The sequence below is a fragment of the Pezoporus occidentalis genome, unplaced genomic scaffold (assembly GCF_034315485.1).
Source record: "Pezoporus occidentalis ecotype Australia unplaced genomic scaffold, CSIRO_AGI_Poc_V1 ctg213, whole genome shotgun sequence".
NCBI lineage: Eukaryota > Metazoa > Chordata > Aves > Psittaciformes > Psittacidae > Pezoporus > Pezoporus occidentalis.
The window spans coordinates 2,810,922-2,830,157 of record NW_026913997.1 but is presented as its reverse complement, the minus strand read 5'-3'; the positions used below and the strand labels follow the sequence as shown (position 1 = coordinate 2,830,157).

Here is a 19,236-nt window from a genome sequence, read left to right as displayed (position 1 = left end):
GTGGTTGCTTAGGATCAACAATTAATCAATTGACATTAAGGACAGATTCTTCCCAGGAAAATGAAAGGAAGGAGCTTGCTGGTTCATAGCGTCAAATAGCAGCAGAACATCAGCCAAGTGCACTGAGAACAAAAAAAGATTTTGAAAGACCTAATACATTTTTCCTTGGCTCTGGTCTCAGTTTGAGTTTCTCCATTACATTAACCCTGAGAATAAAGGAAGATCCCATGGGCTTGATTCCTATTTACAGATTTAGAATAATGCAATTAATTTAAAACCCAACATTTTCAGAAGCATCCCAAGATCACCTGAGGAGGCTATGACCTTTCTGCAAATCCTGCTTCTTGTAAAGAGAGGCAGGATGGAGCATTTCTAGCATCATGAAAAGACATACAAAAAACCCCATTCAATTGCTCTGGAATTTTTTCAGACTACATTCTTATGTATTCAGCAGCAAGGACTTGGTTTCCTGATTCTGAGGAGAGGGACAGGAACAGCTAACAAGCTTATTCTACAGAGATTGTGTGCATTTCTTTCTTTAAACAAAAACCATCGGGGAAAGAAGCACAACCATCAGTTGGAGGCTTAAGCAGCAAGAATCACTGTAAAAAATCTGGCAAAATTCCAGAATGATGGAAAGCTTAAGTGTTTATCAGTAGGGAAGAAATCAGGAAATAAATCCACTGGAATTGCTTCTTTCAGTTTCAACTAGAAGAGTAAGCCATTTCCAAACTGTTAAACAGAGTTTACCTGATCTCTGTGAAGGGATCACACCAAGGCAATTTCCTAACACATTTTCTCAGCCTTGTCAGGAATCAAGCTCCTTGAGCTCAGAAATCTTTCTGTGACCCTCTAGTGTCAGCAACTACAAGTTTTCTGCAAGTTGGGAACGTAAAAAAAATTCTAAATATTCTAATCACTAACTGCAAATGTTTCCACACAGTCCTTCCACAAATCATGAAGGAACTGAGCTCCTGCCAGAAGTCCTAGTTTAGCAGTTCCCTAGAAAAGAATGAGAAAGCCTAGGAACTTTGCCCTTGATGCCTACAGTTAGATTTTCATTCTGACTTAAAAAGCAGCCTCTAAATGCTGTTAATCTAAACCCTTCACTTACTCTTTTTGAAGCGTTCCATAACTTCCCCCATTCACAAGTAGCTCAACACAGCTGGCACAAAATTTACCAAGAAAAAACAATGGTTTGGTTTGTAACACAATGCTGGAAAAGCTGCTTTGCCTCAGTTTGTGTTTTATAGTCTGTTTCACAAGACCAAAACCTAATTATCTTTTGTGCAATATTTTATTCACATACTCTAAAATTTGGCAGAATACAAAGGACCTCCATACAACAAGTAAAATTTCATGGGCATAATAAAATAATTAAGATGCAAGAAAAATATTCACATACATTATTTGGGGTAATATACATACCCCATAGTAGACAGAATAGTAGCACCAATGTTCATTTTCAAAATTAAAACCCACTAAGATTATCTATGTTAGAGTGACAATAGCTTAGTGTTCAGAAACCTACAGGTTTGTAGAATACCAAGCCAAACCTGTTAGACAGCATGTAATTCTCCAGTGTACTGAAGGGCTAACAACAAAAGTTCCTTAGTACACTATTTTTCTGGTTGAAATGCCTCAACTGCCAGCAAGTACAGAACAAATCTTCAAACAAGTTGTACAAATTTGATCGAAATACCTGCATCAAGTATTTTGACCTTTTTTTATAATATGTCTCAGCAATTTTCATAAACTTAGTGAAAAACAAAAAAAAAAATAGAAAGGGGTAGGTTCATTTATTTGTCTTTCATCTTTTATCATTTTGGACTGTTCTGACTTGAGATACAGCAGTTACTAAGATAAGCAGCAAGCTACACTGCACCTGTACTTCAATAAGCTGATGAAAATGTAGGAATTTGTCCTACACAGCCTGTTTCAAGTTCAAACTGATCTTCTGCTTCACAGAAGGAGGAAGAAACAGTTTCTGTTTGAAGATTTAAAGAGTTTTAAGGAGTAATTTCTAAATTGTGTCAAAAAATGTAATTCTAAAAAAATCCTCAATCGCTCTAATAATACAGAATTAAAACTAATAACAAACTGAAAAAGGATCTGTGTGTCTAAAAGCCCATAATTTCTTTTGACCTGCTATCAAATGAGCTAAAAATATTACCTCTCTCTGAACCTGACCTCATTAACAGTCTTAAGATAAAACTAAAGCTACACACAGAACATGCGGTGGCCTAACCATCACAATTTAAGTGATTACTACTTAAAGTCTCAAGGCATAACAAATGATGGGAAAAAAAATATAATTTTACATAGGCTGAATGAAGCCATCAAGAGTATAAACACTACTAATACAGTACATACAAATCCCATTGAATAGCCTTTTGTTAGGTAAGCTCTCCAAATCAGTTCATCATAGGATTAGACAAGTACTATTGTCAAGACACAAAATGTGATCAGCAAAAACTACAATTTTATTTGAGTGTATGATTTTACTACCAGTTTTCTCCGTGACATATTCTACATGCAAATTTATAATCATTACAGCAATGCGTGATGAGAAAGATAATCAATAGGTTTTGATTAAGTTTATCTATCATCCTTTTGTAGGGGCTGCAGAATGCACATTCAAAGAGGGATCTATCTGAAACTGTTTCGAAGTGGGAGTTCAAAGCCAACCCTGCCAAGTAACAAAAAGATCCAGAACCCCATACACTCAAGGGAGACAAAGGAAACAGATCTATTTTATAGAATTCACCCACAGCTACAACATATTTAGCACTATACGGTATTTCTAAGTTCCTTTTAAGACAAATAATAACCTTGAAAGGAATTAAAACCAGCATTAGCTACCCAATATATCTAAAAAGTGCAAAGCCTTACCTGGCTGTGGTTAATGGCTGCATGGTTACCATGAAATGGAGACTGTCTTTCCTTATCACGATGATGCCTACTGCTGTGTTTGCTTCTCTGCAATTGTTGACGCAATTTTGCAATCTAATAAAGGAAAAATTTACGTTAGATTTCACCAGATATATTCAGGAACACACAGTTACATCAACTTATTCCATCACTTGGTTAAAATTCTTTACTACCACAACATATGTAATTATTGTCAGCACTAAATTAGACTCAAGTTATTGTGACCTTAACAAACTAGCCGCCAGTTCAGCTGAAGCCCAGAAGATGCCTCTGGAGGTTTAATGAAAACTTAAAGTACACAGAGTTTGAAAGTAGTTTGGTCACTGCTGCATTTCCTCCTTTGATTAAGAATGTCACCTGCATTTGACGCTTTCTTTCTCACCCATTCATATGAATAATTTTAGTAGTCCTGTATTATACAGAAATCAATACCAAATGAACATCATATTTTTACCAAGCCTACAGTCTATACAATAAAACAAAGCAGTACAATATTTGTGCCTTCCTGAAAACTCACAGTAACAGTGTATACCAGTGAAAAACCCAAAGATATCTCAACAGCATTTCTGACCTCCTTGAGTTGACCATTGCTGCCCCATGATGCTGAACGTTTGTGTGAGCTTCTCTTCTTTTCCAAATATTCTTCAGCCCAGGCACTTTCTGTCTGCAGCAAGCAGATTACAGGATTAATTAAAAAAAAAAAAAAGGGAATTCTTACTTTCTGGCAGAATTGTATTGAGACAAATTAGGAGAACAGTGTTAAGATTTGCTAGACTGAGAACCGTGAGTGGAAATTTGTTACTGACTAGAAGCCTTTCTGCCAAGTAAAATATGACAAAGTTGAGTGAAACTTTGTCATTTTAAAACAAAATAAAACCAACAAAGACCACACACAGAGAAAAACCTCAACTTTCAGATGTACTCTAATACAGGAATGTGCTAGATTCCCTTCCAAATTATTGAGCATAAGGCAGTATTAACAGCCAATGTACCACAAGCTGCTGTAGAGCTCTGAAGAACCAGTCTGACAGTGCTGTATTTGAGGGAGATGGTTCATTTTATTTCCTGCACAGATGCTGACCTTGCTGTTTCTGACAGAAACGTTAGGAAGGATACCTTGCTGTAAACATTGTGAAAACCTGCACCAGTACAGCTTCAAAGCCGTGTTCTTGTCAGAAGAATAAGGCAGGCAAGACATATAAGAATCAGTAGAGCTACTGCAAAGCAGTGAATTAGTTTATTAATGCCTCAAAAGGCTTCAGATTCCTAGTTGTCTTAGGCCAAGCAGAAAGCTGCACAGGTAATACTTAAGCTAGTTCCACTAAACCAACAAAGCTATTCACATTTAACAATGAAACTTGCAAACATATTGCCATGGAAAAGTTCAGGGAAATACAAGGTATCGTTAAGACAAACTATATTTACTTAAGGTAACAAAACACACAGGCAAGCTCTGATAACACTGTATGCTTTGTGGACAGTTTGTATTCCCCACCCAACCATGTCCAGAACCACCTTCAAAAGCGGTGAACTGTAAAGGCTCTAAGAATAAGGATAACATCTACCAGGAATCTTCATTCAGTCACACGAAATATACCTAATGAAGCAGGGGGAAGGATTTCTGGAAGCAGCTTACATAGTGAATTGATAAGAATTTACTCTTCCATTATTGCCACAGAGCAGTTCTTAGCATATAGCAGTCATCTAGCTAACTCATCCTTAAAAGTCACCGATAACTCACTTTCTCCTACAGACAGGAACTTTGCCTCAAAACCTCCACATCTCCAGCGTGCAACAGCTGTTCCTATATTTGAGACTAACAGCTTGCAAACCACAAGAGGACCTTACTTACTCCATCTGTACTCAGAACATGGAAACTTGCAAGCCTTTGATGATGGGATATTAATCCCCATTTTGCAAGGAAAATGGATGTGTAACTCCAAACACACAGGCTGCAACTCCCACTGTCTTCATATTAGCAAAACCTCCACTATCAGTAACTTTTCATCTTCATCACTCCAGAAACTATCTAGGACAAATCTGAATAACAAAGTTTGAGGGTTGCTTTAAAATTTCTACTTGATAACAATTTTATAAACCATTAGAACCTATTTAGAACCAGAAAAGCACTCACTTATCTTCATCATAAAATAGAATAATTGATCATCACCATTCCTATGTATCAATCTGGAGTCTCATCCTATCCTCTGGCTCCTGGAACAGTAAGTTTTAGCAACTAATTCTAACTACCCAAGTCAGCATAACCATTATACTTGCCTACAGGAATCTAATTACACCCTAATCAGTCTTCGCGTTTGATTTATATTCAAGACTTTGACTTAAGATTCCAGACCTGTTTCATAAACTAATATCTGATTAATTTTAAAGGATTTAAGGTTGCTTTGATGCTCATCCACAAAACAAACAGAAATCTTTATGGAGCAAGAGTAGATATAAGACACTATGTTACAGGAAAACTTTACATCAAGACACTAATGTAATACTATTTTAGCAAGTCTCCTCCTATTTATTCCCTATATTTTGCTTGTAATACTTGTTTTCAAGAAACAGACTCAATTACCAATAGACAGAGGTTCTATTTCTCTAGGTTCTCACAGTATTACTACTTGCTTATTAGTTGTTACCATTCACAACATCCTTCTTCATGTTCTAGAATTACAGAGGGAAATGAGCTTAATTTATCACAGATAGCAGAACATTTTCAAAAAAAAGTCTTAGAGGCAAAAAATTTGCAGTTGAAATAAAGTATTTCTTTATGAATTAAGAAAACAGCAACTATCTCATTTTAACCTGTATTATAACATAGCTATATTTCAAACAGCCACAAGCAAAGCCAAACAGGTTTGATTCAAAGGGAAAAAGACAAAAGATTACAAACACCAGTTACTTAAACCAGTATCTGTAAGTAAGAAATCTAGCCAGACCCTAGGATACTCAGTAATACACTTACTCATCCTCCAACAAACATCCTGAATGTACATAATTTTGTCTGGTCTTATAGAGAGGATTCATCAAAATAATCAGTTGAAGCAGGAGTCTGATATACAGAAGTCTGTGTGACCTAAGGATCTCTTACACACTTCTCAGCTATGACCTGTGGGCATCTCTATGAAAGCTGGCAAGCCAAAGTGTGTCACAAATTGCTGTCTCTTCCCAGACTGCTTCCTGGATGACTCTACTCGCTATGCCATAAACCCACAGAATCAAGACACCCTGCTTACTCAAGTTGGAATTTTTTTATTTCTTAATAGATTCACCCTAAACTTTTGAAATCTCAACACACCCATTTCACATCAGACTTTGTGAAATCTGAAATTACACACTGGAGACAGAATATCTTGTAATTCAAACACCACATATTCAGTACACACAACAATAAAAATAGAGAGCCTCTACTACTTTGAGAAACTGTTTCAAATCACATTTTCAACTTGTCCTTAGCAAAAATGGTTGCTTAAGCACAGCAGAAAGATAAAAAACAACAATGTTTCATCAGTGTCATTTCAACACAAGAATTGGAGGCACATATATATGTCTGTATCCCAAAATTTTCTACCGGTGTGATAAATTTTAATTCAGGAAGGGCAAACAGATAATTTGATTTCCCTCAGCATTATATTATCATAGAATCGTTAGGGTTGGAAAGGACCTTAAGATCATCTAGTTCCAACCCCCCTGCCGTGGGCAGAGACACCTTACGCTAAATCATATCACCCAAGGCCTCATCCAACCTGGCATTGAACACTGCCAGGGATGGAGCATTCACAACCTCCCTGGGCAACCTATTCCAGTGCCTCACCACCCTAACAGGAAAGAATTTCCTCCTTATATCCAATCTAAACTTCCCCTGTTTAAGTTTTAACCCGTTACCCCTTGTCCTATCACTACAGTCCCTAATGAAGAGTCCCTCCCCAGCACCCCTATAGCCCCCCTTCAGATACTGGAAGGCTGCTATGAGGTCTCCATGCAGCCTTCTCTTCTTCAGGCTGAACAGCCCCAACTTCCTCAGCCTGTCTTCATACGGGAGGTGCTCCAGTCCCCTGATCATCCTCGTGGCCCTCCTCTGGACTTGTTCCAACAGTTCCATGTCCTTTTTATGTTGAGGACACCAGAACTGCGCACAATACTCCAGGTGAGGTCTCACAAGAGCAGAGTAGAGGGGCAGGATCACCTCCTTCGACCTGCTGGTCACGCTCCTTTTGATGCAGCCCAGGATACGGTTGGCTTTCTGGGCTGCAAGCGCACACTGAAGCTGGCTCATGTTCATTTTCTCATCAACCAACACCCCCAAGTCCTTCTCTGCAGGGCTGCTCTGAATCTCTTCTCTGCCCAACCTGTAGCTGTGCCTGGGATGGTTAAACTTCATGAGGTTGGCATCAGCCCACCTCACAAGCGTGTCAAGGTCCCTCTGGATGGCATTCCTTCCCTCCAGTGTGTCAACTGAACCACACAGCTTGGTGTCATCGGCAAACTTGCTGAGGGCACACTCATTCCCACTGTCCATGTCAGCAACAAAGATGTTAAACAAGACCGGTCCCGACACCGATCCCTGAGGGACACCACTCGTTACTGGTCTCCAACTGGACATTCAGCCATTGACCACAACTCTTTGTGTGCGGCCATCCAGGTAGTTCTTTATCCACCGAGTGGTCCATCCATCAAATTGATGTCTCTCCAATTTAGAGACAGGGATGTCGTGTGGGACAGTGTCAAACGCTTTACACAAGTCCAGGTAGATGACATCAACTGCTCTACCCCTGTCCATCAGTTCCGTAGCCCCATCACAGAAGGCCACCAAATTGGTCAGGCAGGATTTCCCCTTAGTGAAGCCATGCTGGCTGTCACCAAGCACCTTGTTGTTTTTCATGTGCCTTAGCATGCCTTCCAGGAGAATCTGCTCCAAGATTTTGACAGGCACGGAGGTGAGACTGACTGGTCTGTAATTCCCTGGGTCATCCATTTTCCCCTTCTTGAAAATGGGGGTTATATTTCCCTTTTTCCAGTTGTTGGGAACTTCACCTGACTGCCATGATTTCTCAAATATGATGGCCAGCAGCTTCGCAACTTCATTCTCCAGCTCCTTCAGGACCCGTGGATGGATCTCATCAGGACCCATGGACTTGTGCACGTTCAGATGTTTAAGATGGTCTCGAACCAGTTCCCCTCCTACAGTGGGCGCAAGGTCTTCATTCTCACAGTCCCTGCATCTGCCTTCCAAGACTTGGGCGGTTTGGTCAGAGCCTTTGCCAGTGAAGACTGAGGCAAAGAAGTCATTCAGAACCTCAGCCTTCTCCAAATCCTGTGTAGCCAGTTCTCCCGAGAGCTTCCTGAGGGGGCCTACATTCTCCCTAGTCTGTTTTTTATTTGCTATGTACCTGTAGAATCCCTTCCTGTTATCCTTAATACCTCCAGCTAAGTTTAATTCTAACTGGGCCTTAGCTTTCCTAACCTGGTCCCTAGCTTCCCGGACAACATCCCTGTACTCTTCCCATGCCACTTGTCCTTGCTTCCACTCATTATAAGCCTCTTTTTTCATTTGAATTTTCCTCAGGAGCTCCTTATCCACCCAAGGAGGTCTCCTGGCCCTCCTGCTGCACTTCCTTCTAGTTGGGATGCAACACTCCTGAGTTTGTAGCAGGTGATCCTTGAATATCAACCAAGAGTCTTGGGCCCCCCTGCCCTCTAGGGCTGTATCCCATGGAACCTTACTAAGCAGGTTCCTGAAGAGGCCAGAGTCTGTTCTTTTGAAGCCCAGGGCAGTGAGCTTGCTGCACGCTCTTCTCACTGTCCTGAGGATCTCAAATTCAAGCATCTCGTGATTGCTGCATCCAAGGCTGCCCTGGAGCATCACATTTCCAATGTACCCTTCCCTGTTGGTGAGCACAAGGTCAAGCATGGCACCTCTCCTTGTCGGCTTCTCTATTACTTGCAGAAGGAAGTTGTCTTCCACACAATCGAGGAATCTCCTGGATTGTTTGTGCCAGGCCATACCGTCCTTCCAACAGATGTCAGCGTGGTTGAAGTCACCCATGACCCATATTAACCTCAAGCACCACTAAACATATTCATTTTGCAGAAATATTCAATGCCCTTTACAGTCTTCCTATTAATTTCTGGGAATATGTTTCCCTTTATTTAAGGAAACCCCACAATAACAGCCAGATGTGCCAGAACTGGAGGAAAAAAACCACAAAAATGTAAGCCAAAAAAAAAGATGTTACCTAATCTTGCTGGAGAATACACAGGTTAATGCAGATTAAACCGAAACCAAGTTGAAAGACATCAACTGAATATAGGAGGTACTTTGGCAGTGCTATAGAAATATAGTTATTTTGAAAAAGTATTATCCTAAGAAATCAAGCATGAAAATAAATAGCTAAGTCACCCACACTGCTTTAGTTCTGCACTTTAATGATGCCTTTTAATCGCTTAGCATGAGCAGCAACTCCATGTATATCATACACCCCCTTCATCATCCTCCTGTTACTATTATTTGCTTACCTTTTTCATCTCATCGTCTATTTTTCCAATTCAATATCCTGCACAGAAAACTTGATCCTCAGTTCTCCTTTCTTCACCAGTTTCTATTTCCACCTTAACCACAGGAGCATATTCCCCTACAAAACACTTTCCTTTTCTGCCCTTTGAATTGCTGATCTTGAGAAGGCCACACAGTAACAACCTGCAAACAGCTGCTCAACAGCCTACACATTGGAGTAGACAGCAGACTGTAACCTACATGGATACATTTTTGTTACTGTTACCAAACTTAAAGCAGGATCAAACTCAAGCATCTCCTACATGCTGTCAGCTTGTGGTCCTTTGGAACCGAAGACCTGTTGTTGAAACCAGGCCTTAAAAATAGGGATTTAAAATCTGCTGTGTTTGGCCCTTTCTAAGTTAGAGAATTCCACTGCCAGACTGCATACAGAGAAGGACAGGTGAAAAACTGGGATATTTTATGGAAAAAGCCATCTTCAGTTACTTCTGCATACAGTAGGATACTATGTAACAATAGCACCCTTTAACAGGAATGATAAAACAATTGCCACGATAAATGTATAACTCTTGTAACACTAATTTCATTCAGTTGTTTGTGGTCCAATCTTTACAGGTGGCATAGGACCAGACTGCTAAAAACTCATGAAATTTAGTCAAGTCAATGAAGTTTATCGGCAAACACATGTACTTTATTAATATTTTCCAGTTGAGCTAAATTTCAACATTATTCACTGCTCAACGAGGCAGCTCTTGGATGTATAATTCTAGACTTGATGTATATATCCCAGGTGAACATTTAAAGCCTTTTACATCCTTCAAGAGGATGAGCAGCCTATCAAAGAAAAGGCTACAAAACTTCATACAGGCACTGCAGAAGGCTTTTTCATTGTATTTAAGACAGACATCTATACAGGGAGTACCTAAGTCCTCTTGTATAAATTTAAACTAAATAGTACTTTACACCAGTGCAATCCAGTGTACTGCATGCTGCAAGAACAATGAGAAAACAGATGTGCAATACACTAGGGGTTTTCTGAGTCAAGGAGAAAGTGGAACTCTTAACAGATACTACAGTTCACACCTTTTCTTAAAGAACACAAATAATTCACACTCATAATAGCAAAAGTAGGATCCCTGCAACTTGAAAGTGAATGGGAACTTGCAAGCAAGAAAGCTAAAGTGAATGTTTTCAAGTAAAAAGCTTCTTACATCTAAATCCTGTCTTCACATTTAAATACTCAGAAGACAAAAATCTGTCCTACCTGTGTGGCTTTGTCTCTCATACATGGAGCAGCTTGTCCATGATTATCACGAGGCCACTGTCCAGCAAGGTATGGAGCAGCAAGCGTATCCAGTGAGGAAGTCCGGCGAATATTATTGGAAGGGCTTGATGAAGGTGGTCTTGATTTGTCAGCTAGAACAAGAACACCTGATTAGAAAGCAAGCAAGACAGAGAACTTTATTAATTGCCTACAGTAAATCATATCAAACCAGAACTATGTTATTAAGTATACAACAAGACACTTTTAATGTAGGAATTAAGTTTGCTTTTCCAGGCTTTATTCAGTTTTAATAAGCAATTGAATGTGTTTTTATGGTTTCCTTAAGAACAGTCTTATGTCTCAAATGTTGCACTGTACTCACACACCACCAGTTCTTCCCTCAAAGATGCAAAAGTTACTGGATTATTAAATGACGAAGGCTTGGAAGAAATAAAAATATTTAAAGTTTCCTCATATATAAAAGCTAACAAAGAAAATCTGTGCTGAACTTTTTCCATTTAATGCCAAGTTCAGAATCATCCCATTAGCCCTTTACCTACTTTAATTCAAGGGATGCTGACATGTTTTATTAACCACCCAGTATATGATATATATATGCCATATAGTGATTCATAAAGAGATTATGAATACATAAGGAGTCATGGATCTACCCTAAGATCCAGAAGTCAACTTTGATGAGGTGATGATGTATATCTTATAAGATAATCAAGACAACTCCTCCCTTTACATGCAACTTGGTAGCTATGTTCACATTTTACACACTGCGCCTTTTGCAACACCTCAGTTTTTGTGTTTACATAGATTTCTCTCTTCAGAACATTTATATACTAATAAGAACCCCTACTGAATAGGGTTAAATATAACAAGCACAGGAAATAACACAAGAAGAAAGAATATGTTAACCATGTTTAACAACCAAAAATTTGCATCTATCCCATCTGTCAATGATACATTACAATGGCAGCGAAAGACAACGCTGTAGGCTAGCAAGTGTAAACACTGTGAAGGAAGGTTCCTCAAAATAGTAATTGGGGTTTGTTAAATCAAAGAGACTGACAGGAAAGACTCTGGGTTTAGATGCACATATATGGTTACACATTCTTTGTTACTAGTTATTCTAGGTGTAGAATGCAAATCCAGAGATCACAGTGATCTATACCATCAGTTAATCTACTCCCCACAGAACCATACCCAGAAGAATTGTGTATTAATCTTACCTACAGCAAATACAAAAGACCTAAACCAAATAGCTAGAACATAGCAAAGATGACACAGAAATCAAATGAAAGTTTTGCAAGGGCACTGGAAAAACTCAGTCATATGTCTTTCCTGACTGGGCCTTCAGATGAATTCTGCACTTGAAGTATAAACAACATAGCAATTTGTATTCTACATTAACACATTTAGGGCCAAAAGAAGCTATGTCTGATTAGTGTCTGACTGTAGTCAGAGAACAAAAATACTACCATCAGATGTCCAGAATTCAATTTCTAAGTTATTTCAATCTACCAAAGATAAATAAATAATAAAGATACATAAATATACTTGTTAGGCATAGATTTCAGTGGTGTGGACAACACCGTAGCCTCATAGAACACCAGTCAGAACACCAGTCTTTCAAATGTAAGTCTAGTGACATTCTATATTAAATATCCTCATGCAAATTTTGCGTTAGAAATGTACACATGAAAATTGTGGAAAATATTTCAATTCAATTATATGGAAATAATTATTAGCACTCTAATCAGCTACATTCATATAAAGCAGTCCAGAAACCTCATCTGGTTTAATATTTCTACTAGTACCAACAGTGATAAAACCTTACTACTGAGCTCACTGCACATCTGCTCTCAGGGAATAGCAGCAAAGCGCAGTTTATAAATTCCCATGCTCTTAAGAAATTCCTTAACTACTACTACTAGCACCATCCAGTACACTGAAGGATCTGTGTGCACCAGAAGATTTCTGTCTATATCAAGATGTCATTCCTTAAAAATTACACTTGCTTTCAAAGTTATATCACACATGTTATTTGTCTCAGAAATAGCTGCCATACTCTCCCTATTAGTGTTTCTTCTGAATTATTATTCTCCATCTTTAAGAAGCTTCTCTCTTTTTACCAAGGGGAAACAGAAGGGATGTGAAAAAAGAAAATTACAAAATCAGGAAGTGTACATAGTCACATTATCTGCAAAGGCACTGCAGCAGACAGCTTCAAAACTGAAGCAGGAGAAACTATCACCCTCTCCCCTCCTCCACACACACACACAAAAAAAAAAAGAAGTGGAAACAATATTTTGCTGGGCAAACAGACAGAATGAAAACTGAAGAGCCTGTTTACTATTTAAGTTCAAGGGAAGCTGCTCATTTCAAGGCACAAAGCCTGCAAGTATTCTCTCTTTATTCTGACTTAAAAATTCCTTCAAGGAATTCTGTTTTCAAACTACTTCGGGTATGTTTTTACTTATTCTTCCACCTTCACAACATGTCTTAATACAAACTGTGAAAAAGTCTACTACATAATTTCTCTTGCTCTTTCAAGAGGAAATTTTCAATGGGAACATACACAATGTTTTCATTGCACTTTCCTCCACAATACTTGAAGCAAGCGTTCAGCTGCTATTTTTCCTTGATGTGACCTACATAACAAGAGATCTGCCTCCATAGAGATAACAGTTACAACAGCTGTGGCTGATGAAAAACAATGGAGCTGTTTCATCAAATAGATGCTTCTTGAATATTAGATCTGTTTTAATTGGCCTGATTATCTCTTTAAACCAATATTTGTGATAAATATCAACCCTCCTATACATCCGCCACTACTCTAAGTCTATTCAGAAACAGAGTCTTACTGCAATCCAGCTTTAAACAAAACAAAACAACAACACAAAACATAAACAGAAAATACACAATACAAACCAACCAAGCCCGTAACAGCCAAGTTACCATGTCTTAAAGAGTCACTGCAGTACAACCGACCAACTGAGGTTGCTACAGGTAAACTGGTATCACACACAAGTACTGCAGTTGTCAAGTCAGGCATCTTCAAAGGCAATTTAAGCTAAGGCAGCCTAACAATGTGGCTGAAGAGCAAACCGGAACAAATACAGATGCTTATGAGTAACTATCTGAAGGATAAGAAAGAAAGAAATAACTGAAGGGCAAGAAAGAAAGCACTGACTTAGGCAGGTCTTAACATACAAGTCCTACAACTACAACTGGAAATCACAGTGTGAGAACACATACCTTTGAATCGGATGCCCCACAGGAGAAAGTTGCTATACATAAAGGAAAGGAAGGGTAAATAAAAAATGGGAAGACATCACACATAAGAAAGTCCTAAAACACAAAACACTGAAAAGTGACCTTTCCGTTTTTCAGGAAAAGTTCAGAACTGCTGTTAGACCTGCAAAATAAGGATTGCAGCTGAAGTGTATCTTGAAGATTAATCTTACAGGTCTACTGTATTTGAAATAGAAGTTTTGAGAACGGAAAATAAAAACGCTGTAGAAATATTTTAACACACAACATAAAAAAAAAAAAAACAAAACTAGCAAGCAGCAGAAAGAGCCACTGAAAAAGCATAGGACACAACCGACCTCACAAAACTCCCTGACTGATTTCTGATTTACATTTTTTATGCAGGATATCCAAGAAAGTGAGAAACAGTGAGACCCAACTAGCTTCTCTGAACTCCAGGCATAGGCTGAACTTTCTGTTCTGTTTTGGTCACCTTTTTCTACAGAAATGACATTCATGGGATCATTCCCATACACAGCTGTCTTTTCCCAAAAACTCATACAAACACAACTGATATCAGGGGCTTCACCTAGTTTTTATATTTCCTTGAAACTACTCAACAGTCTTGGATAGTACTGAGCACAGACAAACGGCACAACTGTGTATATTCCCTTTGGAAGACAATGTTAGCTGTTATCTTCACATTAACGTAAAAGAACCACTCACACTTTTATTCTAGTAATTCAAAATGATCCCACGGTAGGAGAATCAATGTTGGTTTACAAAACCAAACCCCAGAAAGCCCAAGATGTTCAAGTTATTTAATTCTAGTGAATGAAAACACTTTTAATCCAAATAAACTCCCCTGAAGTGTTGGCCACAAGAAACTTAAAAGTGTGATGCTGCAAAACTGAATTCACTTTCTTTACACCTACCATTTGTGAAACAGCTTAGGTAAGCAAAGCAGGCATGTAATGGTACACAAAGCCTGTGCTCTCTTATCCTACAGTATCATCTTTAATAACTACTGAAAAACCTTGGTAATTAATGTTGACAGGACTGCAGCTATTACTGTGTCAATCATCAAATTCTTCAAATAAAAAAAAAAATCTACAGTGAAATTTAAGAGTATAATAGAGCTCCATTCTTTTTCCCTACCCCAAGGAGAGGTTCACATCTGAACTCTTCCAGGCTTTCCAATATACCGTTGTAACAATTGTCATCATTTCCTTTCACACAAGTAGACTTTAATATTACTTTAAAGGCTAAAGTAGTTCCAGATAAAACTGATTTTCTCCTTAATTTTCAGAGTGAGTTTAAGTGTTCAATTCAGTGAACAGGAATATACCAGAACGTTCAACACCCAGCAGAGAAATCTTTCACAGTCTCAAGGCACCTGAAAGGGTCAATAAACAACTGCTATGGCTCTGGTCTGGACCTTCTTGTTTACACAGCCTGGTGCATTATAACATTTTTTGGAACTGAACAGCTGAACTCTTCCAAGAGGATGTTTTATATAAGAACACAAATAACAAGATCACATTTGATCTTTACTTGGTAAATAAACCAAGACAAAAACAACAATAAAGGTACAGCTTACATATTTATCTCATTTTGCAACAATCTACTAGTAGATCAAATCAATATCCTCTAACAGGGGTGGCATTACATATGCATAAAGAGGCATATGTGAAAACTGAACCAAAACTGGAGATTGCAGGACAGACCTCACACAGTAGAAACGAGGCCATATCAGTGATGGAAAGGACAGAGCACTTGAACATGAAGCTGGAGTCTGTGAAATAAGTGCTAGAGACAGCAGGGAGGGAAAGTAAAAGATGAAAACTGGGTAGCCGGAAAACCTAGGCTCTTAGCCATATTTAGGAGGGAAGCAGCAAGAAAAGCCCAGAAATTTAGAAATTGTACCATGGAATCTTCAGTTTGTAATTACGTCATCATCAATGGAAAATTAGGTATGTCCAACATTCAACTGCAATTCACTTCAGAAAACAAACTGGGAAAACCCCACACAAACCCAACAAAAAAAAAAAACACACCCCAAGAAAACTCCACACCAAGATATTAAGTCACATTTGTAAATTCACAAGTTGGGGTTCTCAACTTGTGTCAAGTAGTGTTAAGTACATTGATGAAAACTACGTTCAAAATTATTCAACTATTTCAAGGAAAGAAAATCTGGAAAACATGGAGTCTAAACTTACAGAACCAGTACTGCAGTTCAGAAACAGCTATCATTTGTCTAACCTCAAGGTTTATTTTAATCTAAAAAAAAACCAAACAAAAAACAACTATGGCTGCAGCTGCAGAAATGAAAAAAAGCCATCATCATCTGAAAACAAGAAACAGGAAAACCCAAGTTATTCTGCAGTAGATTCTGACTGATACCCTGAAGTGCCCTGCATGGCTTCACAACCGTAGCCTCATTAGCAACTAGCATGTTCTCAGCTACCAGTAAGTTTTCTTACCTAGGTGAAGAAAAAAACTGAAGTTAATTCAGTCTCTATCAAGTACTGGACTACACAAGACAAACGCTAAGCAATATTAAACAGGTTTAATTTGCATTCTGGGCCATTACAAGTACTGTTCAGAAAGCAATTCTGTTTTCATACACCTGGTAAAAAGCTAGTAGTTACTTTAACACAGTAACCAAGTGACTTGATTCTACAAGGGAATGCTTAGATCCAATAAGGAAGGTAGCATGGTTTCAAGAGACTTCTACACAATGATCTGAAGACAGTGCAATTTTTCCACCCTAAGTGGTTGGCACATGCCTTTACAAACAGGTTTCAATTTCAAGGCTAGCCATCCTGTTCCTCATTCTCCAGGCCAGGAGACTGCATCTTGGGCAAATCACAGGAAGACAGGATTGTGTTATGTGTATAAAGTCTTTCAGATTACTGATTAACAAGAATCTCAAACAAAGGATACACACATTCCTCAATCCAAAGGCTTGGAATATAACCTTTAAAAAAGCCATGTTACTCTTATCCAGAAAGCAGAAAATCTAATTCAGAACATAAACACCTTTGTGACACCACTTTCTTATACTGCAAGCAAGCAGTCATATGGTAATCTTGAAGGGGTATGTCTGAATTTAAAAAAAAAAAGATAAGAATTAAGTTACACAGACATTAGCTTAAGTGCTATGTACTATTCCAATTGATTATGACTGTCTTAATTGGGCAGCATCATTCTTCAAGAGCCAGGATAGAACAAAAAAAGAAAGAAAGCCGACATGGTGGAAATCTGGTTATAATCATTATTCTAGAAGGGTGAGCAACATTAGGAGAAACGGAAGTGTTGAAGGGAATCATGTTGGTCCTATATTTCTGCATATACATTTCTGTATATTGGTCAACTTCATTGAGCAAGTTATCACATCCAATTTTATAAAAGAGCAGCTATAACCTTTGGCATCTCAGAAGTCACAGATTTTTCCAGATTTGAGGATACGAACACAAACCTTCACTCAAGCGTTTTTGAGTAAACTTTTATCCCAAGAAGAACAAAGACATACGTAAGCCTCTTTTATCCTCAACCAGAAGCCAAACGTTACTTACATTTCAGCATTCCCACTAAGTACGTTTTAATTGCTCAATACCATTAAAAACACAGTTCGCTACAAAATGCATGCCATTCCCCACACTATTTTCTACCCTTGATGTAGCACAAGCTTGTCATCACTTAAGTTCACACATCCTTCTACAGGGTTCATGTTGAAAGTAACTACTGAGAGATAACGAGCACTTTTTTCCTGCATCTGTGTGCAATGCCTACAATGCTACTGGCTTACTAATCACAAGCTTGCGGGCACTGGATCGAAATCACACACCATCTGGGACAAGATGCGCAGAAAAGGATGAAGATGCGAAGGCTTCACAAAAGCCCCCAAACACCAAATACACCTTAAGCTTGTACCGAAGTACCCGATGCACATCCACACCGCTGACCCTCTCTCATCCGGAAACCTTCGGCAGTACTTGCAGAAGGGCTACAGCAATAGCCGTAACTCCCCCACACGGCACGCTTGGCTTTCTTCGTCCGTCTTCTAACAACCAGGAAGCAGCGACAAAAGCAACAAGCCCTTCAATGCATACACACTCCGCAAGTGCCGCCGCCAGCCACAGAAGGATCGGAACAGGCGCAAGCCTGGGCACGGCCCCCGTGTCCCTACCTCCCCTCCCGACAGCAGGAGCGGAGGGCGCCGCCGATCCCAGCCCTAGCAGCCCGCAAAGGGCTCCCTGAACCCGGCCACGCCGAGCCGCCCGGGGAGCGCCCGCTGCAGCCGCTCCCGCAACCCCGTAGCGGTCTGGCCGTGCACCCTCCCCCCACTCCCCTCAGGTACGGGTCCGCTCCCCATCAGTAACGCCGGGCGGCAGCAGGTGCGCGGCGCGGCCTGGCCGGCGGCAGCGCTCACCTTTGCAGACGGGGGAGCTGGGGCTCTTCCTCTCCGGGGAGCTCCTGCCTTGCTCCGGCGAGTGCCGCCGGTGCCGGACCCTGCCCGCCGCTGCAGCGCTGCCCTCGGGCAGCGGAGGCACGGGAGAGGAGCACGGTGAGAGCCCGCAGCCCAGCGGCGGCGGCGGGGGAGGTGGCGGCGGGAGGTGATGCGGCCGCGGGGGGCTCCCCCGCGCTCCGCCGGCCCGCGTGGGGCTGCCCCGCGAGGAGGAGGCGGCGGCGGCGGCGGTGGCTGAGGCGGCGCCGCCGCCCCCTCCCCCCGGTGTCTGCGTGGCCATGGCGGGGCCGCCGCGCCCGCCGCCGCCGGTGGGCGCCGCGCGCGTGGGGCTGATGCTGCGCGAGGCCGGCGCCGCGCGTGGGAGACCCCCGCCCGGGGCGCTCGCGCCGCCGCTCCTCGTGGGGCTGCCATGTTGCTGCTGTTGCTGCTGCTGCTGCTGCTTGAGCTGGAAGGGCACCGTGGCCCGCATGGGCTGGAGGCGGCTGCTCGCTCCGGCTCCGCCGCCCGCCGCCGCCGCGCCTCCTCCCGCCAGGGAGGCGGCCGGGGTAGGGGAGCCGCTGCGCCTCACGCGCTGGTGGGACATCGTCCGCTGGGAGCCGGGGCTCGCGGAAGAGCGTCGCTGGCACGGAAGGGCGCCGGGCGCGGGCAGCTCCTCGCGAGGGTCCAACGCCTCAGGTAGCGGCGATCGCGACCCCGACCCGTCCTCGCTGCCGTCCCCCAGCCCGGGGACACCCGCGCTGCCTCCGGAGCCTCCGCTCGCCTCATCAACAATAGTGCCCCGGCCGC

General features: G+C 41.0%; 1 protein-coding gene across 1 annotated transcript in view; it reads right to left on the bottom strand.

The window, feature by feature from the left end:
* The window catches only part of FAM117B (family with sequence similarity 117 member B), a 31,981-nt gene extending 12,826 nt beyond the window's left edge, over positions 1–19,155 (bottom strand). Inside the window, exons 1-4 of the mRNA XM_062619772.1 lie at positions 18,415–19,155; positions 10,716–10,867; positions 3,503–3,595; positions 2,893–3,006 (exon numbers count right to left, since the gene is read on the bottom strand). Of these exons, the coding sequence (XP_062475756.1) occupies positions 2,893–3,006; positions 3,503–3,595; positions 10,716–10,867; positions 18,415–19,033 (978 nt within the window). The 5' untranslated portion in view covers positions 19,034–19,155. The remainder of the gene's footprint in view (positions 1–2,892; positions 3,007–3,502; positions 3,596–10,715; positions 10,868–18,414) is intronic.
* Positions 19,156–19,236: the final 81 nt, after the last annotated feature.